This window comes from Pristis pectinata, chromosome 43 (assembly GCF_009764475.1).
Source record: "Pristis pectinata isolate sPriPec2 chromosome 43, sPriPec2.1.pri, whole genome shotgun sequence".
Lineage (NCBI taxonomy): Eukaryota > Metazoa > Chordata > Chondrichthyes > Rhinopristiformes > Pristidae > Pristis > Pristis pectinata.
In genome coordinates, this window is record NC_067446.1 from 1,183,713 (window position 1) to 1,209,175 (window position 25,463).

The window sequence follows — 25,463 nt, forward strand, 5'->3', positions numbered from 1 at the left end:
CCAGCCTCTCCTCCTTGGACTCTGTCTTTACCTCTCACTGCCTTGGTGAAGCAGCCAGCATAATCAAAGACCTCGCCCACCCGGGTCATTCTCTCTTCTCTCCTCTTCCATCGGGTAGAAGATACAGGAGCCTGAGGGCACGGACCACCAGGCTCAACGCCAGCTTCTACCCCACTGTGATAAAACTATTGAACGGTTCCCTTATACGATGAGATGGACTCTGACCTCACGATCTACCTTGTTGTGACCTTGCACCTTATTGCACTGCACTTTCTCTGTAGCTGTGACACTTTGCACTGTTATTGTTTTTACCTGTACTACATCAATGCACTCTGTACTGACTCAATGTAACTGCACTGTGTAATGAATTGACCCGTACGATCGGTATGTAAGACAAGTTTTTCACTGGACCTCAGTACAAGTGACAATAATAAACCAATACAGTAATTTGATATCTTTGCACTGTACTGCTGCCACAAAACAACACGTTTCACGTCACACGTCGGCAATAATGAACCTGTTTCTGTTTCTGAAGTAGGCAAGGCATAGAAAGATATGGTCCGAATGCGGGCAAGTGAGTTAGCATGGACACAGGGTCTGTTTCTGTGCTGGATCTCTCGGTGGGCCTGCCTCTACGCTGACCCCGGGCGGTGGAAGACGCCCCGGCGCTCACTCACCTCAGCGGCACTGATGCGCTGCTTGGATGGGTAGACCAGGAAGCGTTTCAGGAGGTCCACCGCCTCCGGAGATGCATCCGGGACGATCTGCTCCAGCGGGATGGGAGGGTTCTCCTTGAAGGTGATCTTGTTGTAGTCCGGGAGCTCCGTGATTCCCTGCCAGGAGGAAGCCAGGCGTTAGAGGGGGAAGGATGGCAAATGCTGAGGGTGCAAAAGGAACTGAGAACGTAAGGCGTAATGTTCCTCAGCTGCTGTGGCCTAACCACGGCAGGACTGTAGTGTAGGTGCATGATGTCCAGGTGTCTTGCGTAAATCAAAGAAGTAGTAGGTTAAGGAGTATCCCTGTCTTTGCGAGCTGTTTGCAATGAGCGGTTATCCTTGGAGCCTGGAACTGTCTGTGACTTCATAGAAACATAGAAACCCTACAGCACAATTCAGGCCCTTCGGCCCACAAAGCTGTGCTGAACATGTCCCTACCTTAGAGATTACTCGGCTTACCCATAGCCCTCTATTTTTCTAAGCTCCATGTACCTATCCAAAAGTCTCTTCAAAGACCCTATCGTATCCACCTCCACCACCGTTGCCGGCAGCCCGTTCCACGCACTCACCACTCTCTGAGTAAAAAACTTACCCCGACATCTCCTCTGTACCTACTCCCCAGCACCTTAAACCTATGTCCTCTTGTGGCCACCATTTCAGCCCTGGGGAAAAGCCTCTGACTATCCACACGATCAATGCCTCTCATCATCTTATACACCTCTATCAGGTCCCCCCTCATCCTCCGTTGCTCCAAGGAGAAAAGGCCGAGTTCACTCAACCTGTTTTCATAAGGCATGCTCCCCAATCTTGTAAATCTCCTCTGCACTCTTTCTATGGCTTCCACAGCCTTCCAGTAGTGAGGTGACCAGAACTGACAGGCGGTCGATCTTCCCAAGCTCGCTCGCTTTCCTGTCATGGCTGTCCCCGTGACTCTCGCCCACGCGCTCTTTCTGATCATTCCCGACTTAGGAACAGTCCGGGTTATGGACTGGTTCCCGGGAAGGGAGCCTGGGGAACTGCCCGTAAATGCAAGCTGTTACAGAGTCACGCAGCACGGGGAAGCATTCCCATCTAAGCCCGTCCCATTTGGCCCCATATCCCCCTAAGCCTTTCCTATCCACATACCTGTCCAAGTATCTTTTAAGATGTTGCAGATGTATCACGGTGGTGTAGCGGGTAACGCTATTACAGCACCAATGACCCGGGTTCAATTCCCGCCGCTGTCTGTAAGAAGTTTGTACGTTCTCCCCGTGTGTCTGCGTGGGTTTCCTCTGGGTGCTCCGGTTTCCTCCCACATTCCAAAGACGTACGGGTTAGGAAGTTGTTGGCGTGCTATGTTGGAGCCGGAAGCGTGGCGACACTTGCCGACTGGCCCCAGCACATTCTCAGTGACGCGAAAAAACCCATTTCACTGTGTGTTTCGGTGTACATGTGACTAATAAATAAATATCCGTGGGGGGTGGGGGAAGACTGTGTGCATTCACCCTATCTATGCCCCTCGTGATGTTGCCATCATTAAGAGATGAGATCAAGATTTCTTTATTAGTCACATGTACACTGAAACACACAGTGAAATGCATCTTTTGCGTAGAGTGTGCTGGGGGCAGCCTGCAAGTGTCGCCACGCTTCTGGCGCCAACATATCACGCCCACAACTTCCTAACCCATACGTCTTTGGAATGTGGGAGGAAACCCACGCAGATATGGGGAGAACGTACAAACTCCTTACAGACAGCGGCCGGGATTGAAGCCAGGTCGCTGGCACTGTAACAGTGTTATGCTAACCGCTACACTACCATGCCTGTAATTCAAGTAGGTTCTCTCTCTGTGCAGAGGCCAGACTACTCCTCCTGTCCCCGTGTATCAGGCCGGAAAGGGACTGAAGCACAGGCGAACTACTTACCGGCCAGATCTCCTCATTGGGGGTTCCCAGCACCCGCAGCACACAGCACAGCTGCTCGATGTCATTTTCCCCGGGGAACAGCGGGGAATTGTTCAGGAGCTCTCCGAAGATGCAGCCCATGGCCCTGGGGGAACCACAGAGAGACCAGGTTATCCAGCAGATCATACTCCAACCCCTCTCCCCAGCGTTACCAGGTGAGCTTCGAGACCCTCTCATTCCCCCTCGGAACATGTTTACGACTCCTGCAAAGCACACGGGGAGAGAATCCCAGCTAGAGTTCTCAGCCCTGGAGGTGTCTGGGGGATCGGGGGAATGGAGGAGCTGGTGCAAGGCAGGCTTGAGAGCTACCCTTGCTCCTATCTTCTTGCGGGTGACACCCCTAAACCTGGGGGAATCAATTGGGATGTGATCCTTCCACCGTGAAGGCCGGATCCTCCCAGGTCAGGAATGGAACCAGAGCTCCTCCGGATGTGTTGAGGGGAGGAGGAGGAGCCTTAGGACCACAGTGGGCCACAGGGCCTTTGCAGCTGGGTCCTGATTGGTTCACTGACGAGCAGCCTGATGGATGGAAGTCCCGTGTTTTCAGCTGTCAAATCGCCCGTGAGTAATGTATGGGGCAGCCTCAACTAGTTTCCTGCATTTAACTGAGTGTTGCTCCTGTCTGACCCCGGGAGTGTGTGATGGGACAGTGTAGAGGGAGCTTCACTCTGTGTCTGACCCCGGGAGTGTGTGATGGGACGGTGCGGAGGGAGCTTCACCCTGTGTCTGACCTCGGGAGTGTGTGATGGGACAGTGTGGAGGGAGCTTCTCTCTGTGTCTGACCCTGGGAATGTGTGATGGGACGGTGCAGAGGGAGCCTCGCCCTGTGTCTGACCCCTGGAGTGTGTGATGGGATGGTGTAGAGGGAGCTTCACCCTGTGTCTGACCCTGGGAATGTGTGATAGGACAGTGTAGAGGGAGCTTCACTCTGTGTCTGACCCTGGGAGTGTGTGATGGGACAGTGTAGAGGGAGTTTCATCCTGTGTCTGACCCCAGGAGTGTGCGATGGGACCATTCTCCCACAGAACCTAAACATTTCTTTTGCGGGACGATAATAATTGACAAGTATCTCACCAAATATCCACGCCTTCATCGTATTTGCGAGCTCCATACAACAGCTCTGGCGCTCTGTACCACCTGGAACACAGAACAACCAATGTAACACACTAGAATTGAAGTTGGGAGGCAAGGTGGGAGATGAGGAGAAGTCAGGGTGACACGGGACAGTGGGTAGGGAGGTAAATTGGTTTATTATTGTCACATGTACCGAGGTACGGTGAAAAACTTTGTTCTGCATACCATCCATGCAGGTCATTTCATCACATCAGTGCATTGAGGTAGTACAAGGGGAAATAATACAGAATGCAGAATAAAGTGTCACAGTTACAGAGAGAGTGCAGTGCAGGCAGACAATAAGGTGCAAGGGCCATGACGAGGTAGATTGTGAGGTCAAGAGTCCATCTTATCGTACTAGGGGACCATTCAATTGTCTTATAACAGTGGGATAGAAGCTGTCCTTGAGCCTGGTGGTACCTGCTTTCAGGCTTTTGTATCTTCTGCCTGACAGGAGGGGGGAGAAGAGAGAATATGCGGGGTGGGTGGGGTCTCTGATTATGCTAGCTGCTTTCCTGAGGCAGCGGGAAGTGTAGACAGAGTCTGTGGAAGGGAGGCTGGGAGGGAGAGAGGTGATGCAGTCAGCGAGGGGATGGAGCTGTGGAAGGGGTGGGGGAGGTGGGCTGACTGATGCCCTGCAGCGGTCGGTGACCAGATCGCGGACAAGCTCACTCACCGGGTGGCCACTTGGTGGCTGTAGAGCCTGCCGCCCTGGTTGGAGAAGACCCGCGCCAAGCCAAAGTCGGCGATTTTCAGGTGTCCCGTTGAGCTGATGAGCAGGTTGGCTGGCTTCAGGTCCTGCAAGGGGACAGGTGGGACAGAGGTTTCCGGTCAACCGACTGCAACGGCTGGGAGAAGTGCAGGATGGTCCCTGGCTGAGCGCAAATGCTGAAAGGGTTCGCTGCTGGCAATCGGATCTTGTGCACGGCCCTTAACGTCGTCAGTGGTAAACATCTCATGTGCTGCCTCTCCCACGGCGCGGCGCCCTCTCCTCACCGTCCCTTCCACCTCGCCGCCCCTCCCGCGGCGCTCCCTCCTCACCGCCCCTTCCTCCTCGCTGCCCCTCCCATGGCGCTCCCTCCTCGCCACCCCCTCCCGCAGCACGGTGCTCCCTCTACACCATCCCTCCCGTGGTGCAGCACTCCCTCCTCACCGTCCCTCCCGTGGTGTGGCACTCCCTCCTCGCTGCCCTCCCCCCATAGCGCGCTGCTCCCTCCTCGCTGCCCCTCCATCCTTGCCGCCCCTCCCACAGCGCTGTGCTCCCTCCTGGCTGCCCGTCCCGTGGCGTGGCACTCCCTCCTCACCAGCGCAGCATCTTTGCCACACCTCCCGTGGCGTGGCGCCCCTCCTCGCTGGCGCTCCCTCCTTGCCACCCCTCACAGGCCAGGGTGCTCCCTCCTCGCTGCCCCCTCCCACCTCACCGCCCCTCCTTAACAAGATGTTGCATAGTGGACCATCCTTCCAACTCAGAGGGACGAACTCGGGGTGCGGGGTGCGGGGGGGTGGGGGGGGTGGTGGTGTGCCATTAAGCCGTGGCCATTGCTAGCCCACACTGCGAGGAGCGGCCACGACCCAGGGGTGCGTGCTGTCAGGAGCCTCTCTTTCCCAGGCTGGGTCAGGGCAAGTTGGGGGGAGCATGGGCTGTACCCCCTTTGCTTCTTTGGATTTCAAACGGCAGCGGTGCGGGGAATGAGCTGGCACTCCCCTCCCACAGCCTTCAGTTAGCCCTGGGCAGGGAGAGAAGCCTCTCCCCAAGTGCCGAAGGGTCGGTGGAGGGGGGCTCTGCGGGAGTCTCTCACCCGGTGCATGATGGAGTTCTCGTGACAGAAGGCCATGCCTTTCAGCAGCATCATCATGTAGCCCTTGACCTGCGACTCGGTGAGCGGCTGGTCCGAGTCGCGGATCACCTCAGACAGGTCGGACAGCATGTACTCGAAGACCAGCACGAAGCCCGTCCCATGGGGGAAGACGTCCTTCAGCTTCACAACCTGGGGGGGGGGGGGGGGTCAGGAGAGGAGCCCAAAAACTGTCAGAGACTCTTTGGAGTGTCACTGGAGAACTTCCCGAACGCACTGGAGACTTGTTTGGGTCACAGAAACAGGCCCTTCACAAATCGCCGCCCAGAAAATTGAGATAAGGAATAAAATTCGCTCCCGTTGAATTTAGCTGAACCAAGAGGGCATAAATCTCATCAGCAGATTTATTTTCCGACTGAGGGGTCTCAGCCCGAAACATCGACTGTTTATTTCCCTCCATAGATGCTGCCTGAGCGGCTGAGTTCCTCCAGCTGTGTGTGTGTGTGTGTGTACTTATCTTGTGTGTGTGTGTGTGTGGTGTGTGTGTACATATCTTGTGTGTGTGTGTGTGTGTGTGTGTGTGTGTGTGTGTGTGTGTGTGCGCGCGCGCGCTTTGCTCTAGTTTCAGTGTTTGCAGAATCTCTCGTGTCTCTATTTTTCTACTTGCATTTCTTTACACATGCAAAGATGCTGCGGTTACAGAGACGAGGAGGGGTGTAGGGGCCGGAAGGGGTCATGGAGATGGGGAGGGGTGTAGGGGCCGGAGGGGGTCACAGAGATGGTGAGGGGTGAAGGGTCCGGAGGGGTTACAGAGACAGGGAGTGGTGTGGGGGCCGGAGGGGATCACGGAGGGGGGGAGGGAGTCACGGGGAGCAGGAGAGAAGAGGGACATGTGGAGCGGGAGGGAGATATGGATGGGGCTGCAGAGATAATTGGGTGGGGAAAGAGACCCTGAAGGGGCTGGAAGGTTCCCTACTGCTCTCCTGGTGGCCCAGGCTGCCTGCATCAGACTGCCGAGAGGAAATAGCTGAAGTGTAGCTGGGGTCACAGAGGGACCTCGTGCAGGACCCGAGCAGAGTCACAACACTACGAGCGCCACCCCAACACGCAGGAGCTGTAACACGGCTACAAGCAATCTGCCGGGGGGAAGCTCAGTGGCCGAGCAGCATCTTTGGGAGGAGAGGAATCGTCGACGCTTTGGGTCGAAACCCCGCACCAGAGCTGAGAGTGGAGAGGGGAGATGGCTGGTAGGTAGGGGAAAGGACCGAGGAGCCAGGGAGGGGAGGGATGGAGATGCGAGGCAGAGGTGTGGGCGATGGGGGCAGGTGGAGACAGAGAGGCTGGAGGGTGACAAGCAGGAACTCAAAGGGGCTACCTGTGCTGGAATCTGAGAGGGAAGGGAGGTAATGGGAAGGGACAACGGTGAGAGGTAACGGGAGTCATTCAGGGGAGGAGGAGGAGGAACTGGAAGCAGAGGTGGAATCAGAATCAAAGACCCCACCCACCCGGGTCATTCTCTCTTCTCTCCTCTCCCACCGGGCAGAAGATACAGGAGTCTGAGGGCACGTACCACCAGGCTCAAGGACAGCTTCTACCCCACTGTGATAAGACTATTGAACAGTTCCCTTATGCAATGAGACGGACTCTGACCTCACGATCTACCTTGTTGTGACCTTGCAGCTTATTGCACTGCACTTTCTCTGTAGCTGTGACACTTTACTCTGTACTGTTATTGTTTTTACCTGTACTACATCAATGCACTCTGTACTAACTCAATGTAACTGCGCTGTGTAATGAATTGACCTGTGCGATCAGTGTGCAAGACAGGTTTTTCACTGGACCTCGGTACAAGTGACAACAGTAAACCAGTAGCGATCTGTGGGTGGTCAGTGGTTGAATCAAGAGGGAAATGGTGATGGGTGGGGGAGGCTGGAGAGGGGGAGATGGGAACGGAGGTGAATTGGAAGGAGGGAGCGGGTTGCCTGAAATTGGAGAATTCAATGTTCATACCACTGGGTTTTAGACTACCCAGGCAGAACAGGAGGTGGTGGTGTGTTGGGTCTCATGAGGTCAGTGTGGGAATGGGGTGGGCGAATTGAAATACAGTCATACAACAATATTGGTATTGGTTTATTATTGTCACTTGTACCAAGGTACAGCCTGGTGGTACGTGCCCTCAGGCTCCTGTATCTACTACCTGATGGAAGAGGAGAGAAGAGAGAATGACCCGGGTGGGTGGGGTCTTTGATTATGCCGGCTGCTTCACCAAGACAATGAGAGGTAAAGACAGAGTCCAAGGAGGGGAGGCTGGTGTCTGTGATGCGCTGGGCTGTGTCCACAACTCTCTGCAGTTTCTTACGGTCTTGGGCAGAGCAGTTGCTGTACCAAGCCGTGATGCATCCGGGTAGGATGCTTTCTATGGTGCATCAATAAAAATTGGTGAGGGTCAAAGGGGTCATGCCAAATTTCTTTAGCCTCCTGAGGAAGTAGATGCGCTGGTGAGCTTTCTTGGCCATAGCATCTACGTGGACCAGGACAGGCTACTGGTGATGTTCACTCCCAGGAACTTGAAGCTCTCAACCCCAGCACCACTGATGTAGACAGGTGCATGTACACCGCCCCCTTTCCTGAAGCCAATGACCAGCACAGATACAGGCCCTTTGGCCCAACCAGTCCATGCTGACCACAGTACCCACCCAGCTAGTCCCAATTCCCTGAGTTCGGCCCATCTCCCTCCATATACTCCTTAAATGATTCTGTTGTACCTGCCTCACCCACACCCTCGTTTCAGATACCCACCACCCTCTGCGTGAAAAAGTTGCCCTTTTAAATCTTTCCCCTCTCACCCCAAACCTGTACCCCCCGCCCCTAGTTTTGATCTCCCCTACCCTGGGGAAAAGACTGTAACTGTCCACCTTATCTACACCTCTCACAAGTTTAAACATTTCTATAAAGTTGCCCCTCACTCCCCTACATTCCAAAGAAAAAGACCTAACGTGTCCTACCTCCCCCTATAACTCAGGCCCTCGAGTCCTGTCAACGTTCTCGTAAATCATAGAACACTACAGCACAGAAAACAGGCCATTCGGCCCTTCTAGTATGTGCCAAAACTTGATTCCGCTTGTCCCATTGATTTGCACCCGGTCCATAACCCTGCAGACCTCTCCCGTCCATGTATCTATCCAATTTATTCTTAAAACTTAAGAGTGAGCCCGCATTTACCACATCAGATGGCAGCTCGTTCCACACTCCCACCACTCTCTGAGTGAAGAAGTTCCACCTAATGTTCCCCCTAAACCTTTCCCCTTTCACCCTAAAGCCATTTCCTCTCGTACTTATCTCTCCTAATCTGGGTGAAGAGAGCCTGCTCGCATTTACTCTGTCTACACCCCTCATAATTTTGTAAACCTCTATCAAATCTCCCCTCATTCTTCTACGCTCCAAGGAACAAAGTCCTAACCTGTTTAATCTTTCCCTGTAACTCAACTCCTGAAGACCCAGCAACATTCTAGTAAATCTCCTCTGCACTCTTTCAATCTTACTGATATCCTTCCTATAGTTAGGTGACCAGAACTACACACAATACTCCAAATTTGGCCTCACCGATGTCTTATACAACCTCACCATAACATCCCAGCTCCTATGCTCAATACTTTGATTTATGAATGCCAGGATGCCAAAAGCCTTCTTTACAACCCTGTCTATCTGTGACGCCACTTTCAGGGAATATTGTACCCGAACTCCCTGATCCCTTTGTTCCTCCGCACTCCTCAGTGCCCAACCGTTTACTGTGTACGTCCTCCCTTAATTTGTCCTTCCAAAATGCAGCATTTGTCTGCATTCAATTCCACCTGCCATTTTCTGGCCCATTCTTCCAGTTGGTCCAGATCCCTCTGCAAGCTTTGAAAGCCCCAATCTTAGTGTCATCAGCAAACTTGCTGAGCAATTTACCACATTATCATCTAGGTCATTGACATAGACAACAATAGTCCCAGCACAGATCCCTGAGGCACACCACTAGTCACAGGCCTCCAGTCTGAGAAACAATCATCCACTACCACTCTCTGTCTTCTCCCACACAGCTAATTTCGAATCCAGTTTACAACCTCTCCATGGACACCTAGTGTCTGAACTCTCTCCAGTTTAACCATGTCTTTCCTGGAACAGGGGAACCAAAACCGTACACAGGACTCCAAGTGCAGCCTCACCAACGACCTATACATGGCATGCACTGGGGGCTAAGGATGGGCATTGCAGACTGAGCATGGGTGCTCTGCGAATTGGTCCCCTTCGTGACTCTGTGAGTCTAACTGCAGGCACAGTGGGTTGTGGCACACTCTTCGAGCTGTGACGAGGACAGCAATGGAAAAGCCACTCACATACTGATTGTCTTCGATCTCCTGCACGGCCTTGATCTCCCGCAGTGCCTGGTTGGGGATGCCATCCTCCAGCTTGCGCAGAGCCACCTTCTTCAGGGCGACAGTCTCCCCTGTCTAGAGGGAAGGGAGAAGGAACGGAGTCAGTACCTGGGGCTGGTCAAGGAACCCCTGCACGCAATGTGGCCCGGCGAACCCACTCCTGTCTCCGAGTCAGGTCGGCAGAGCCTTTGGTCACCTCGAGTGTGGTGCGGAGGGAGGGGCGGTGAGGGAGCTCCGTGAGGGGAGTCACGGGGGCTCCGTGAGGGGGTGACGGAGCTCCGTGAGGGGGGTCGAGGGGGCTCTGTGAGGGGAGGGTCGAGGGGGCTCCGTGGGGGGGGGGGGTCGAGGGGGCTCCGTGAGGGGAGTCATGGGGGCTCCGTGAGGGGGTGACAGAGCTCCATGAGGGGGGTCAAGAGGGCTCCGTGAGGGGGTAGAGGGGGGTGGGGGGGAGTGGTGAGGGATCTTCTCCTTGAAGGAGGGCAGTGAGGGAGCTCTGTGAGGGCGGTGAGGGAACCGTGCTGTAGGAAGGGGGTGAGTGAGCTCCATACTATGGGGGGGGCAGTGAGGGAGCGCCGTGAGGGGGTGAGGGAGCGCCGCACCGCGGGAGGGCGGCGAGGGAGCGCCGCACCGCGGGAGGGCGGTGAGGGAGCGCCGCACCGCGGGAGGGCGGCGAGGGAGCGCCGCACCGCGGGAGGGCGGTGAGGGAGCGCCGTGAGGGGGTGAGGGAGCGCCGCACCGCGGGAGGGCGGTGAGGGAGCGCCGTGAGGGGGTGAGGGAGCGCCGCACCGCGGGAGGGCGGTGAGGGAGCGCCGTAAGGGGGTGAGGGAGCGCCGCACCGCGGGAGGGCGGTGAGGGAGCGCCGTGAGGGGGTGAGGGAGCGCCGTGAGGGGGACGGGGGACCCCCCTCACCTCCACATGTTTGGCCTTGAAGACGATGCCGTGCGCTCCCTCGCCGACCCGGCCCAGGACGCTGTACCGCTCCATCGGCCGAGGCCTGAGGCGCCAGGCCGCGCGGCGTCATGGCAACGGCGGCGGCGCGGCCCGCCCTGACGTCACCGCGCTCCCGGCCGAGCGTGACGTCACCGTGTCCCTGGCCCGCCCTGACGTCACACTGCCCATAGCCCGCCGCGACGTCAGCGCGATCGCCCCCTCTTCGTGACGTCACCGTCCATAGTCTCCCTCGTGACGTCACCGTGTCCCCGTGACGTCACGTGCCCCGGCCAACCGTGACGTCACCGCGTCCATCCCCGTGACGTCACGTACCCCTGGCCAACCTTGACGTCGCGTCCATGCCCCCCGTGACGTCACGTGCCCCGGCCAACCGTGACGTCACCGCGTCCATCGGCTCCCCCGGAGCGGGGTGGCCGGAGGGCGGCCCGTCCACCCGGGCGGCCGGAGGAGCAGCGGGTCGGGCAGCGTCCGCCGTCGCCCCTTCATCAGGACTGGGCAGGGGAGGAGCACGGGGTGGTGGGTGAGTCCGGGTGAGGGGGGCGAAGGTAGGGAGAGGGCAGAGGGGGTAGAAGAGGGGTGGGACGGAGGGTGAGGGAGGGAGGTAGAGGGGACGGGAGGAGAGGGAGGGGTGTCGGGGCGGGGGTTAGAAGAGGGGTGGGGAGTTAAGGGGGTAGGTGGGGGAGTAGCAGGGGGGTGAAAGGGGTAGAAGAGGGGTTGGAGGGAGGGGAGGGGGTTTGAAGGGGGGTGGAGGGGAGGGGTAGGAGTGTGGTAGGAGGGGGATAGAAAGGGAGGGAGGGGGTAGAAGTGGGGAGGGGGTAGATGCGAGAGGAGGGGGTAAACGGGAACAATGTGAGAGGGTGAGCGGTGGAAGAGGCAAAGGGCTGGAGGAGGAGGAAACTGGTCGGAGAGGACAGTGGACCGTGGAATAAAGGGAAGGAGGTGGGGAATAGATGGGCAGGTCATGGGGAGGGGGCCACAATTAAAAGCGATAGACCCTTTGTTCGAATTGAGGAAGGGACGATACAGAGAGGTTCGAGTTGTGAAGAGCGTAGGGGTTGGATACTGTGAACATGTGTAAAAATCTCTGTTTCTCATGTGAATGCTGCTTATCTGATGCTGTGTGCCTGTGATGCTGCTGCTGGTAAGTTTTTCATCGCACCTGTGCCCACACGGACTTGTGTCTGACAATAAACTCGACTTCGACTGATAGCATCAGGTACACATCATTCACAAGGAAGATCACAATTAGAACAAAGATAACAATGGTCTGTTGTAGTACAAAGTGGTCCCAGTGTCGCTGTACTGAGTCACCATCCATAACCCTCCATTCTCTTCGTATTCCTGCGTCTGTCTAAAAACCTCAAACCCCACCAAACTGCCTGCTCCCACCACTACCCCTGGTCCCCCATTCCAGGCAACCACCGCTCTCTGCGTGAAAAACTTGCTCCTCATGTCACCTTTAAACTGCACCCCTCTCATCTTAACAGCACGTCCTCTTGACATTTCTACCCCGCGGAACAGACTGTCCTCCCTAAATCTGTGCCTCTCATAATTTTCAAGACCTCCATCAGGTCTCCCCTCAGCCTCCGACACTCCAGGGAGGAGAACCCAAGTTTATCCGACCTCTCCTGATAGCTCATACCCTCTAATCCAGACAGCGTCCTGGTGAACCTCTCCTGCACCCTCTCTGCAGTCTCCTTCCTGTAACGGGGTGACCAGAACTGCACGCAAGGCTCCAAGTGCGGTCTGACTAAGGTTTTCTACAGCTGCAGCATGACTTCCTTACTCTTGTACTCAATGCCCCTCCCAATGAAGGCGAGCATGCCGTATCCCTTCTTTACCAAAGAAACAGAGGTCTGCAGATGCTGGAATCTAGATGAAAAACACGATGATGCTGGAGGAACTCAGCAGGCCAGGCAGCATCCGTGGAGAAAAGCAGGCGGTCAACGTTTCAGGTCAGGACCCTTCTTTACCACCTTATAAGATACCTTTTATTAGTCACGTGTACATTGAAACACACAGTGGAATGCATCTTTTGCGTAGAGTGTTCTGGGGGCAGCCCACAAGTGTCGCCACCATAGCACGCCCACAACTTCCTAACCCGTACGTCTTTGGAATGTGGGAGGAAACCGGAGCACCCGGAGGGAACCCACGCAGACACGGGGAGAACGTACAAACTCCTTACAGACAGCGGCCCGAATTGTTGTGTGGCCACTTTTAGTGAACTATGGACCTGGATCCCAAGATCCCTCTGTACCTCAGTGCTATGAAGGGGCCTACCATTAACTGTACACTTTCTCCTTCCATTTGACCTCGCAAGGGGCAACACCTCACACTGGCCCAGGTTAAACTCCATCTGCCGCTTCTCTGCCCAGATCTGTAACTGATCTATATCCCACTGTATTCTTTACCGGTCCTTCACACTGTTCACAGCTCCACCAATCTCGGTGCCATCCGCAAACTTGCTGACCCACCCATCCATATTTTTGTCCAAACCATTGATACACATCACCAACGATGGCAGGGGATCAGTTACCATCAGAATTAGCCCCGCAGTTATTGAAAGGCAGAGCAGAGCTTGAGGGGCAGAGCGGTCTACCCCCTGCCTTGTGTGTTCTACAAAGGTGGTATTGGTATTGGTTTAATATTGTCACTTGTACCGAGGCCCAGTGAAAAACTTGTCTTGCAAACCGATGGTACAGGTCAATTCATTACACAGTGCGGTTACATTGGGTTAGTACAGAGTGCATTGAGGTAGTACAGGTAAAAACAATAACAGTACAGAGTAAAGTGTCACAGCTACAGAGAAAGTGCAGCGCAATAAGGTGCAAGGTCACAACAAGGTAGATCGTGAGGTCAGAGTCCATCTCATGGTATAAGGGAACCGTTCAATAGTCTTATCACAGTGGGGTAGAAGCTGTCCTTGAGCCTGGTGGTCCGTGCCCTCAGGCTCCTGTATCTTCTACCCGATGGGAGAGGAGAGAAGAGAGAATGACCCAGGTGGGTGGGGTCTTTGATTATGCCGGCTGCTTCACCAAGACAGTGAGAGCCTCATTCACCAAGGTTCATCGTTAATCCACCATCTCTACCACAAGAGGGTCCAGGGCAGCAGGTGCAGGGCAACACCACCACTGGTAGGTTCCCTTCCATCCCAACCTGGAAATACAGCTTCGTTCCTTCATCACTGCCGGGTCTCAATCCTGGAATTCCCTCCCCGACAGCACCGTGGGAGCACCTTCCCCGCACGGGATCCCCACCCCACCCTCTCCAGGGGACGGTCAATACAGGCTGGGTCTTCCTGACGATGTCAACGTCAGCTGAGCAAAGACTGCTCCAATGTAGGGACCCCCAGCAGGCGGAGAGGGCACAGCGCAATCCCACACGGGGCGATGCAAACAATCTTCTGCAGGTGGAGGGATGAATATTGTCCCAGAACGAGGGGGAGACTGCCTCCCGCCTCCCCCTCCCCTGGTAACCCAGTCCAAGCACCTCCACTCCTCCCCTTCCCCCTCCCTCCACCTCCCCCTCCCTCTTCACCCCTCCCCGTTCTCCACCCCTCCTGTCCCCACCCCCTCCCCCTTCACCCCTCCCCGTTCTCCACCCCTCCTCTCCCCACCCCCTCCCCCTCTCCATCCCCTCCCACCCCCACCTCCTCCCTCCCCCTCCATCCCCTTCACCCTTCCCCCTCCCCTCATGAATGTAAAAGTTCTGCGCAGTTTCTTCCTGTTTAGAATTCTTTTAAAACCCAGGACAGAGTTTATTTTTGACGCTGAAACCCCTCCTCGCCGGGGAACCCGGAAGCACAAACTCTGCCCAGTCTGTCAGACAACCGAAAGTGGAAACCGGTTTGGAAGCAGAGGAGATGAGAGCCGGAGCGGACTGGTGAGGAAAGCCTCGCTGACTTTGCATGAACGTGGAATTTATCCGAAAACTTCTTTTATCCAGTGCACAGAATTTAAATAAGTTTAAATAACTTTTACAAACTTTTAGAAAGTTTATAACTTTTCTTCCCTGAGGTGCTTTGATTCGCCTTTTCAAACGTTGCATGCGCGTATTTTCACTTTCAGTGTTTGTGAGTAGACCCTGTGTCTGGGGGGGTGTTTGCAGAGCCCGGAGGGACATCACTCGCCACCGCCGGCACTCGCTGCATTAGTCGGCAGGAGGAGGTAAGTTTGCGTCGGAGGGCAACGTTCAGCAGCAGGGCGGTGGCGGGGTGGAGGACACGTCGGCATTGCACTGGGATCACCTGCTCCCATCGTCTGGGCCACGCCCCCTGCTCGCAGTCCCCGCCCCCAGTCTGGGCCACACCCCCCCACTGCTCGCAACCCCGCCCCCACAGTCTTGGCCACACCCCCTGCTTGCAGCCCCGCCTCCTCTATCACCTGGGTCCCACCCCCTATTACCTGGAGCGGGTCCCCCTGTGCTTAGCTCCGCCCACTGACACCTGGGCCACGCCCCCACTACCATGGCCCCGCCCCCTGTGCTTAGCTCCACCCTTAACCACCTGGGCCCCGCCCCCTGTGCTTAGCTCCACCCTTAACCACCTGGGCCCCGCCCCCTGTGCTTAGCTCCACCCTTAACCTCCTGGGCTCCGCCCCCTGTGCTTAGCTCCACCCCTAATACCTGTGTCCCGCCCCTGCGCTCAGCCCCGCCTCTGGCCCTGCCCACCCCCTGTCACCAGTGCGCCACTCACCTGCCACCCCTGGCCCCATTGGCTCGCTATCCGCCCTCCCTATGGGATTCCCTGCTGCCAGCTCCGCCCCCCCCCCATTGGGCTAATCTCTGGCCCCGCCCACACCATCTCTGGCCCTGCCCCTGCTGTGTGGGCCCCGCCCCCCTGTTTTTTTTGGCCCTGTGCTCTGCCCTCTCCCCATTGGCTCTGCTTCCCCGTTTCCCCCATCTCCTCACCTCCAGCCCAGCTCTGCCCCCTCTGCACCCCCCCCCCGTCCCTGGTCACTCGCCCCCTCCCCGGTCACTCGCCCCCTCCCCGTGTCTTTTGGATCCTGCTGTATCCTAATTGTCCGTCGCCTCCCTTGGGACCGGGGCGCTGGCGGGGGTGGGAGGGGGTCCTGCTGGTCCTACCCCACTCCCTCCTCCCTCCCTCGGCACCCGCTCCCCGGGCAGGCGTGGTAATGGCACAGCAAGATCCCACATAGCGGCGGGGAGGAGGTCCAGGGTTGAGGAGCCCCACCTCCCCCCCTCCCCCGTAACAATCAGCCTGTTGTTCCCCCCCACCCCACCATTCCAGAGGCCAGTGACTGCACCGTCCACGGGTATGTCGACCAGGAAGAGGAACCAGCTGAAGATGATCCTCCTGGGCAACTCTGGGTAGGAGCTGCTTCTCTTCTCCCCTCCCTCTCCCCCTCCCCCACTGGCTCACTCTGCAGCCCACCTGCTGATTCAATGCACCTCATGCAAAAACACACGGTGCATCCAGCGACATGCGTGCATGACGTGCAGAGTGCTGCACCGTGATGTGTTATTGGATGACGCGTGCCAGGTGCACGATTGTGTGATACACACAGGGTGCCGTGCATGGTGTCTTATCGCATATTGGCCACAGGCATGACCAATGTCACTTGGTGCATTATTGTGCCGTGTATATGGAATATTGCATCCAGTGCATCATTGCACCATGTCTACGTGATGCGTCTGCTGCATTATTGCATGAGGTACAGAGTCTAATGCTGCATGATTGCTCCTTGTATACAAAGCCTTGCAGCACATGCATTATTGCAAGACATACACAGAGTCCAATGCTTCATGATTGCATTATATGTTGCATCTGGTGGAGATACAGGGAGTCCAGTAGTGCATTATTGTGCAATGTACACAGAACAGTTCATTATTGCATGACATATGCAGAATCTGAAGCTCAATGGTGCAGTCTTGCACAATGTATACAGTGTCGCATTCGATGCATTATTGCATGATGTACACAGAGAACTCTGAGGTGCATTATTGATATTCCTCCCCAACTCGGTCTGAATTCTGAGACTGTGCCCCCTGGTCCCAGACTTGGAGTTCAGGTACACAGTTCCCTGAAAGTGGACTCACAGGTATTCAGGGCAGTGAGGTAGGTGTTTGACACGCTGGCCTTCATCAGTCAGGGCACTGAGTACAGGAGTTGGGACGTTGTGTTGCAGTTGTGGAAGACATTGGTGAGGTTGCACTTGGGAATACTGTGGTCAGTTTTGATCACCCTACTGTAGGAAAGTCGTCATGAAGCTGGAAAGGGTGCAGAGGGAGAATTTCAAGGATGTCGCCAGGACTCAAGGGTCTGAGTCATGAAGATAGGTTGGGCAGGCTGGGACTTTATTCCTTGGAGTGTAGGAGAATGAGGGGTGACTTTCTGGAGGTACATAAAATCATGAGGGGCATAGACAGGGTGAATGCGCACGGTCTTTCTCCCCAGGGTTGGGGAATCAAGAACCAGAGGACGTAGGTTTGTGAGAGATTTAATAGGAACCTGAGGAGCAACATTTTTTACGCAATGGTTGGTATGTGGAACGAGCTGCCAGGGGAAGTGGTTGAGGCAAGTACATTAACAACATTTAAAAGGCACTTGGACAGGTCCATGGATAGGAAAGGTTGAGAGGGATACGGGCCAAACGTAGGCAAATGGGACCGGCTTAGATGGGAGTCTCAGTCGACACGGATGAGTTGGGCTGAAGAGCCTGTTTCCGTGCTGTGCGACTCTGTATACAGAACAGAGCGTTATCGAAGTACATCACTACCTCAGTATAGCAACACTATGACCAACTTACACTACAATGGACTGTGTTTTTGTTCTAATCGTGTTCTTTCTTGTACAGTTGTGTTTATGTTTTTCTTATGAATGGTGTGTATCTGATGCTGTCAGTCGAGTTTATTGTCAGACGCATGTCCATGCGTGGACGCGTGCACTGAAAAACTTACCTGCAGCAGCTTCACAGGCACATAGTGTCAGAGACACAACATTCGCAAGAAAAACAGAAATTAAATATAAATTATACAATTTTTACAAGCAAGAACACACTTAGAACAAAAAAAAGTCAACCATAGCGCAGAGTGGTCCCAGTGTTGCTGCACTGAGGCAGTGATTAGGGTTGTGCCGGTTGGTTCAAGAACCGAATGGTTGAAGGGAAGTCGCTGTTCCTGAACCTGGTGGTGTGGGGACTTCAGGCTTCTGTACCTCCTGCCCGATGGGAGCTGCGAGAAGATGGCACGGCCCGGATGGTGGGGATCTTTGATGATGGATGTTGCCTTCTTGAGGCAGCATCTCCTGTCGATACCACCGATGGTGGGGAGGGATGTGCCCGTGATGTATTGGGCACAGTCCACAACTCTCTGCAGCTTCTTACATTCCTGCATAGTCGAACTGCTGCACCAGACCGCTATGCAACTGGACCGTCATGGCATTACAGATATGCCCAGCGCACTATTGAGCATCGCACCCAGCCAGTGGTGTGTGTGTGTGTGTGTGTGTGTGTGTGTGTGTGTGTGTGTAAGGCCCACAATGTTGTGCTGACCTTTAAATCTCACCTAAGACTATCTAACCCCTTCCTCCCACATATCCCCCTATTTTAAATTCCTCCATATGCTTATCCAGCAATCCCTTGAATTTGACCAATGTACCTGCCTCCACCACCGCCCCAGGCAGCACATTCCACGCCCCAACCACTCTCTGGGTAAAAAGCCTTCCTCTGATATCTCCCTTGAACTTCCCACCCATTACTTTAAAGCCATGCCCTCTTGTATTGAGCATTGGTGCCCTGGGAAGAGGCGCTGGCTGTCTACTCTATCTATTGCTCTTAATATTTTGTACACCTCTATCATGTCTCCTCTCATCCTCCTCCTCTCCAAAGAGTAAAGCCCGAGCTCCCTTAGTCTCCTCATAATGCACACTCTCTAAACCAGGCAGCATCCTGGTAAATCTCCTCTGCACCCTTTCCAATGCCTCCACATCCTTCCTATAATGAGGCGACCAGAACTGGACACAGTACTGAGCCCATCACTTGCTGTTTCAGAGTGGGGAAGTCCTCCCTGATGAACCAGTTTGTCAACAAGCGCTACACCAACCTGTACAGAGCGACAATCGGGGCGGACTTTCTCACTCGGGACCTGACGGTCGATGACAACCTCGTCACCGTGCAGGTAGGTTCCAGGAGAACCGCAGCGAGGAATACCACCGACAGCCAGCTAGGCTGTGTGTGGCGATCAGCAATGTTGTCTCTTTGGGGGTTGGGGGGGGGGGGGCTGGGTGTTCAGAGTTCACCCCCACCCCCAAAAGCTATACAGGTCCCTCTCCCGGCCGGCCAGTATCAAAAGTCGCGGGTTGGATCCTCTCCGCGGAGAGCCCAGCCGGACTCTCCTTGAAGGCGTGCAGACCCGTGGGAAGGAGGCACCGATCCCTCAGGCTAATAAACCCAGCTCAGTGTGGCTGTTGGGATGTGGGGGAGAGGGTTTGGAGGCTGAGGAATGGGGTGATGATGGTGGGTGAAGGAGGGGGTGGAGCTGGCGAGCAGGGGGATGTGGGGAGGGCCGGGATGCGGTGAGCGGAGCCTCTCGGGAGGTGCGGGAGAGATGGGGGGGGAAGTGGGGAGCAGGGAGAGGGGTCCGGCGGGGTGGTGGTGACCTGCTCTCCCCTGCTCCCCACAGGTGTGGGACACGGCGGGCACCGAGAGGTTCCAGTCCCTGGGCTCGATCCTCTACAGGAACACGGACTGCTGCCTGCTGGTGTACGACGTGACCTCGGCTGATTCCTTCAGGGCGCTGGAGGGCTGGAGGCAGGAGTTTGTGCTGCAGGGCTCGCCCCGGGACCCCGACACCTTCCCCTTCCTCGTTCTGGGGAACAAGACCGACCTGGACAACAGGGAGGTGAGGAGAAGCTCCTTCACATCTCCCCTCCCCTTCCCAGGGCACAGGACCCCCTCCCTGTCTCAGTGAACTCCCCCCACCCCGGCCCCTGCACCTCCCCATCTCCGTGATCCCCTCTGGCCCTCACACCCCTCCCTGTCCCTGTGACCCCCCCCCCCCCAAATCCTTCCTTCCCTCTCCCTGTCTCTGTCACCCCCTCCGGCCCCTCTACCCCTCCCCATCTCCGACCCCCTCCCTCCCTGTTACTGTGACCCCCTCCCACCCCTACATCCCTCCCCGTCACCATGATCCCCTCCGGCCCCTACACCCTTCCCTGTCTCTGTGACCCCTCCGTTACTCACTCTCCCACCACAGGTCAGCAGGAAGCTGGCAGAGGACTGGTGTCGAACCCACAAGATGGAGCATTTCGAGACCAGCGCCAAGGAGGCCCGCAACGTGGAGGAGGTGTTTCGGAGCGGTGTGCGCGCAACACTGAACCAGGTACGCATAACGCCATTCGCCTGCGTTTGGCCCAGCAGTGTTGTGGAGCGGGGTCAGTCCAAGGTTAGGAGTTGGGGAGCAGTAGGGAGGGGTAATGGCGGATAAATCCGCCCCTTCCTCCCAGTGCCTCTTGCTGGGCAGGAGGGAGGTTGTTCCAGTGTGCCGCCTCTGCAGTTGAATATCACCTGGGAGTCGGGGTTCCTCGGGCTTGGTCGGAGTGCTCGGTGAGGCTTTGCTGGTGAGAAACTTCTCACTGGTCCAGCGATCTCAGGGGAGGTTTGAAGACCTTGAGACACCCGAAAGATGAGCCAGCGCGGTTGGCGCAGTGTGCCGTTGCCTCATGGTGCTGGAGACACGGGTTCGATCTTGACCTCCGGCGCTGTGTGTGTGTGTGTGTGTGTGTGTGTGTGTGTGTGTGTGTGTGTGTGTGTGTGTGTGTGTGTGTGTGTGTGTGTGTGGTTTCCACCTTCTCTGGGGGAGGGAAAGTTGACGTGTGGGAGGCACGGAGGGGAATGAGGGAGGGAGGGAGGGGGAAGAGGAGGGGAGGGGAGGTTGGCTGCAGGGAAGTGACAGGCCCTGGTGAGACAGCGCCTGGAATATCGTGGACCGATCAGATTGGATTGCAGGTCGGAGGTTTTACTACCCGCGCTTGCCTTCTGCGGTCGGGCCACTGAGGATAAAAGCTAGGAAGTTGCGTTGCAGCTGTGTAAAACTTTGGGTAGACCACATCTGGAGTATTGTGTACAGTTCTGGTCGCCCCGTTACAGGAAGGACGTGGAGCCTTTGGAGAGGGTGCAGAAGAGGTTCACCAGGATAGAAAGTAGAACACTACAGCACAGTACAGGCCCTTAGTCCCACAATGTTGTGCCGACATTTTATCCTGCTCTGAGATCTATCTAACCCTTCCCTCCCACATAGCTCCCCCCCCTCCATCTCTCTATCATTCACATGTCTAAGAGTCTCTTAAATGTCCCCAATGTACCTGCCCCCACAACCTCTGCGTGTTCAACCAGTGCGTTCCACACACCCACCATTCTCTGTGTAAAAAACTTACCCCTGACATCCCCCTTATACCTTCCTCCAATCACTTTAAAGTTATGTCCCCTCGTGTTAGCCATTGTCACCCTGGGAAAAAATCTCAAGGGACTCAGTTATGGAGAGAGGTTGGGACTTTTTTCCTTGGAGTGTAGGAGACTTGAGAGGTGACCTTATAGAGGTGTATAAAACCATGAGGGGTACAGACAGGGTGAATGCACACACTTTTTCCCCAGGGTTGGGGAATCAAGACCTAGGGGGCATATGAGAGGGGAGAGATTTAATAGGAAACCGAGGGGCAACTTTTTCACCGAGGGTGGTCCGTACATGGAACGAGCTGCCAGAGGAAGTGGGTGAGGCAGGTACATTAACAACATTTAAAAGGCACTTGGACAGGTCCATGGATGGGAAAGGTTTAGAGGGATCTGGGCCAAACGCAGGCGAATGGAACCAGCTTGGATGGGGATCTTGGTCGGCACGGACCACCTGGGACAGATGACTGCTTAGCTAGTGGGAGAAACACTCTCCCTGCAGCCACTGCAGAGCTGCGTAAGTAAGAGGCAATGAGGTCAAGGGATCACTCCGACTTTGTCGGCTGGGATGAGCGAGCGTGTGGGAGATCGGGGAGAAGCTTCGCCCGGTGAAATAGGTTATTTGTTCCTCTTGCAGTTGAAAGGCAAGGACCGATACGTGGAGCATCCAGACCAGGTCCAGCTCCAAACGGGAAAGCCCAGCCGCGAGTGGTACTGTACCTGTTGATCATCCCCACTGGCTGGATGCCCGGGCATTGCCTGACTGGGACCGAGTCCCTGTGCACTGGGACGGCCCGCCTCCAGACCCCCCCGGATCGGTTGGAGAGACCGCAGCTGCTGGAAATCTGGCGAAGGGCCTCGGCCCGAAACATCGACTGCCCATCTCCCTACTTAGGGGCTGCCCAACCCTGCTGAGTTCCCCCAGCTCCTCACGAGTCCCTCCGGATAATCTGCTCGGTGTTCCCACTCGCGACATTTTTGCTTTGGGTGTGAGGAGTCGGGTCCAGTCTACGTTCCTCTCCCAGTGCTCGGCTACAATAATTTTTCTCAGTGGGAGATGCACGGACTTGCGCGGCAGAGAAACAGGCCCTTCAGCCCATCACATCCATGCTGACCATTGTATTTACCAATCCCAATTACCTGCATTAGATCCACAGCCTTCGACTCGATATGGTAATCACACCTCCATGGTATTGTAACATCATCAGAAGCACTTAAGACTAACAAGAACGAACTATTATTAAAAGTGGAGAGAGAAAACTAGTTCTGGTTGTATGTACCTACGTTGGACTTAACGACAGGAGCTTTGTTTGTACGTAAGGGTATCAGTGAGTCAGTTTGTAACCCAGGGTCAGCTCGTTGTGAGGGTCTCTGCCTGCACTTCCCCCTCAGGCAGTGCGTTCCAGAGTCCAACGACCTTTATTGTGGAAAAAATTCCCCCCTCCCATCCCTTCCATCTCTGACCCGTGCCGTCTTAGTCATTCTCCTGTGTTCCAAGGAATAAAGTCCCAGCCTGTCCAACCTCTCCCTGTTAGTAATCCCTCAAATCCTGGCAACATCCCTGCGAATCTCTTCGACACACTTTCCAGTTAAGTAACATCTTTCCTATAGCAGGGCCACTACCCTGGATAAGTGTGAAGTGATACACTTCGGGAGATTGAATTTGAAGTCAGAATACAAGGTTAATGGCAGGACTCTTAGCAGTGTGGAGGAACAGAGGGATCTTGGGGTCCACGTCCATAGATGCCTCAAGGTTGCCGTGCAGGTCGATAGGGTGGTTAAGAAGGCACATGGTGTGTTGGCCTTCATTAGTCGGGGTATTGAGTTCAAGAGCCGTGAGGTGATGTTGCAGCTGTAGAAAACTCTGGTTAGACCACACTTGGAGTATTGTGTTCAGTTCTGGTCGCCTCATTATAGGAAGGATGTGGAAGCTTCAGAGAGGGTGCAGAGATTTAGCAGGATGCTGCCTGGATTGGAGAACATGTTTTATGAGGATAGGTTGAGTGAGCTAGGGCTTTTCTCTTTGGAGAGGAGGAGGATGAGAGGTGAGTTGATAGAGGTGTACAAGATGATAAGAGGCATAGATCGAGTGGACTGTCAGAGACTTTTTCCCAGGGTGACAATGGCTAACACGAGGGGGCATAATTTTAAGGTGATTGGAGGAAGGTATAAGGGGGATGTCAGGGGTAAGTTTTTTTTACACAGAGAGCGGTGGGTGCGTGGAACACACTGCCGGCAGAGGTTGTGGGGGCAGATATATTAGGGACATTTAAGAGACTCTTAGATAGACACATGAATGATAGAAAAATGGAGGGCTATGTGGGAGGGAAGGGTTAGATAGATCTCAGAGCAGGATAAAATGTCGGCACAACATTGTGGGCCAAAGGGCCTGTACTGTGCTGTAATGTTCTATGTAAAACTGAACACAATACTAGAGAAACAAAGGACTGCAGATGCTGAAATCTGGATGAAAAACACGACGATGCTGGAGGAACTCAGCAGGCCAGGCAGCATCCGTGGAGAAAAGCAGGCGGTCAACGTTTCTTTAAAGGTGAGAGGGGGGTAAGTTTAAAGGGGGTAAGTTTAGAGGGGATGTGTGGGGCAAGTGGGAGGTGCTTGGAACACACTGCCAAGGGAACTGCTGGAAGCAGATATGATAGAGGCGTATGCAATAGACGCACAAATGTGCAGAGAATGGAGGGATATGGATGATGTGCAGATTGAAGGGATTAGTTTAATTTGGGATCATGCTGGGCATTGTGGGCCGAAGGGCCTGTTCCTGTGCTGTACTGTTGTAAGTCGGAGCAGAACCTCCCTGCTCTTGTATTCAATTCCCTGACTAACGAAGGCCAGAATCCCATCTGCCTTCTTAACCATGTTATCCACCTTCAGAGATCTTCAGACGTACACCAGGGTCCCTCTATTCCTCAATACTCCCGCCCACTCATGGGTTATATCCAAGCCTCATCAGTGCTCCCAAAGTGCATCACCTCACAGTTATCAGGATTAAACTCCACCTGCTATCTCTCACCCCATTTCACCAACACACCATCACCCTGTAGCCTGACCGCCTTAACTCCGGTCACCTGTGAATTCACTGACCGCGCTGCCTGCACTCACATCCAGATCCCCGCACCGGCCCCGAGATACACCACTAGTCACAGGCGTCCAGTCACTAAAACAACCCTCTGCCACCACCCTCTTGCCAAGCCAACTGTGGAGCCAGTTTGGCAACTTGCCCTGGGTCCCATGGGCCCTAATCCTTTGGATCAGTCTCCCATGTGGGACCTTGTCAAAGGCCTTACTGAAGTCCATGTAACTCACATCTACTACTCTGCCTTAATTGATACTCTTTGTTATCTACTCAATAAATTCATTCAGCTCGGTCAGACAAGAGCTGCCCTTGACGATGCTGCGCTGGTGGTCTCTGATCAGTCCCTGCCTTGCTGCCGGGGTGTGGGTCTGTTAGACTGGCTCACAATCCATGGATATGGCGGGAGGTGGAGAGAGGGGTAGGAGGTGTGGGGGGAGAGAGGGAGGTAGGGGGAAGGGGCAGGCGGGAAGAGAGAGGGGCGAGAGGCGGGGAGAGAGGTGGGGAGGGGAAAGGGACACAGTGGAGGGGGTGACGGGGGAGGGAGGGGATGGGGGTCAGTGGCAGCAGGCAGGACAGACAGTCTACTGCACACTTTATAAAGAATAAAAGTATCCTCACCTGTAACTGTGAGCAGGCTGCCCGCATCCGGGTTACAGCTGCCCACCACAGCATGGGAGCCAGGAGACGGGGTAGGCAGGGGACCTCGCCGCCCTTGGAGTATTTCTCTACAGGGCAGGAACAGGCCCTTCAGCACATGATGTCTGTGCTGAATTAAACTAAATGGTTTCTGCCTGTACACGGTCCATATCTCTCCATTCCCTGCAGATTCATGCGTCTAACAGCTTCTTAATACCACCATCGTATCTGCTTCCTCCTCTTCGCCAGCAGCCTGCTCCAGGCACCCGCCACTCTCTGTGTAAAATAAAAACTTGCCCCCTCCTACCTTAATATACCCTATTGTAGTGGACATTTCCACTCCATCTACAATATCTGTGCCTCCTATAAGCCTCCACCGCTCCAGGGAGGAG

At 55.1% G+C, this 25,463-nt stretch overlaps 2 protein-coding genes across 3 annotated transcripts in view; one reads left to right on the forward strand and one right to left on the reverse strand.

The window, feature by feature from the left end:
- Positions 1–11,021, reverse strand: part of cdk20 (cyclin-dependent kinase 20) — a 64,012-nt gene extending 52,991 nt beyond the window's left edge. Inside the window, exons 1-7 of one of the 2 annotated variants that reach the window (XM_052009101.1) lie at positions 10,894–11,021; positions 9,946–10,059; positions 5,570–5,758; positions 4,447–4,568; positions 3,732–3,794; positions 2,619–2,742; positions 678–833 (exon numbers count right to left, since the gene is read on the reverse strand). In XM_052009101.1, coding sequence (XP_051865061.1) covers positions 678–833; positions 2,619–2,742; positions 3,732–3,794; positions 4,447–4,568; positions 5,570–5,758; positions 9,946–10,059; positions 10,894–10,968 — 843 coding nt within the window. In that variant the 5' untranslated portion in view covers positions 10,969–11,021. The remainder of the gene's footprint in view (positions 1–677; positions 834–2,618; positions 2,743–3,731; positions 3,795–4,446; positions 4,569–5,569; positions 5,759–9,945; positions 10,060–10,893) is intronic. The other variant, XM_052009102.1, reaches the window with a different exon arrangement.
- Positions 11,022–14,614: 3,593 nt separating this feature from the next.
- Positions 14,615–24,564, forward strand: LOC127566627 (ras-related protein rab7-like). Its single transcript, XM_052009131.1, has 7 exons — positions 14,615–14,817; positions 15,003–15,101; positions 16,184–16,263; positions 18,945–19,071; positions 19,576–19,794; positions 20,149–20,274; positions 21,979–24,564. The coding sequence occupies exons 3-7, from the start codon at positions 16,211–16,213 to the stop codon at positions 22,066–22,068; spliced, it is 615 nt and encodes a 204-aa protein (XP_051865091.1). The 5' UTR covers positions 14,615–14,817; positions 15,003–15,101; positions 16,184–16,210; the 3' UTR covers positions 22,069–24,564.
- Positions 24,565–25,463: the final 899 nt, after the last annotated feature.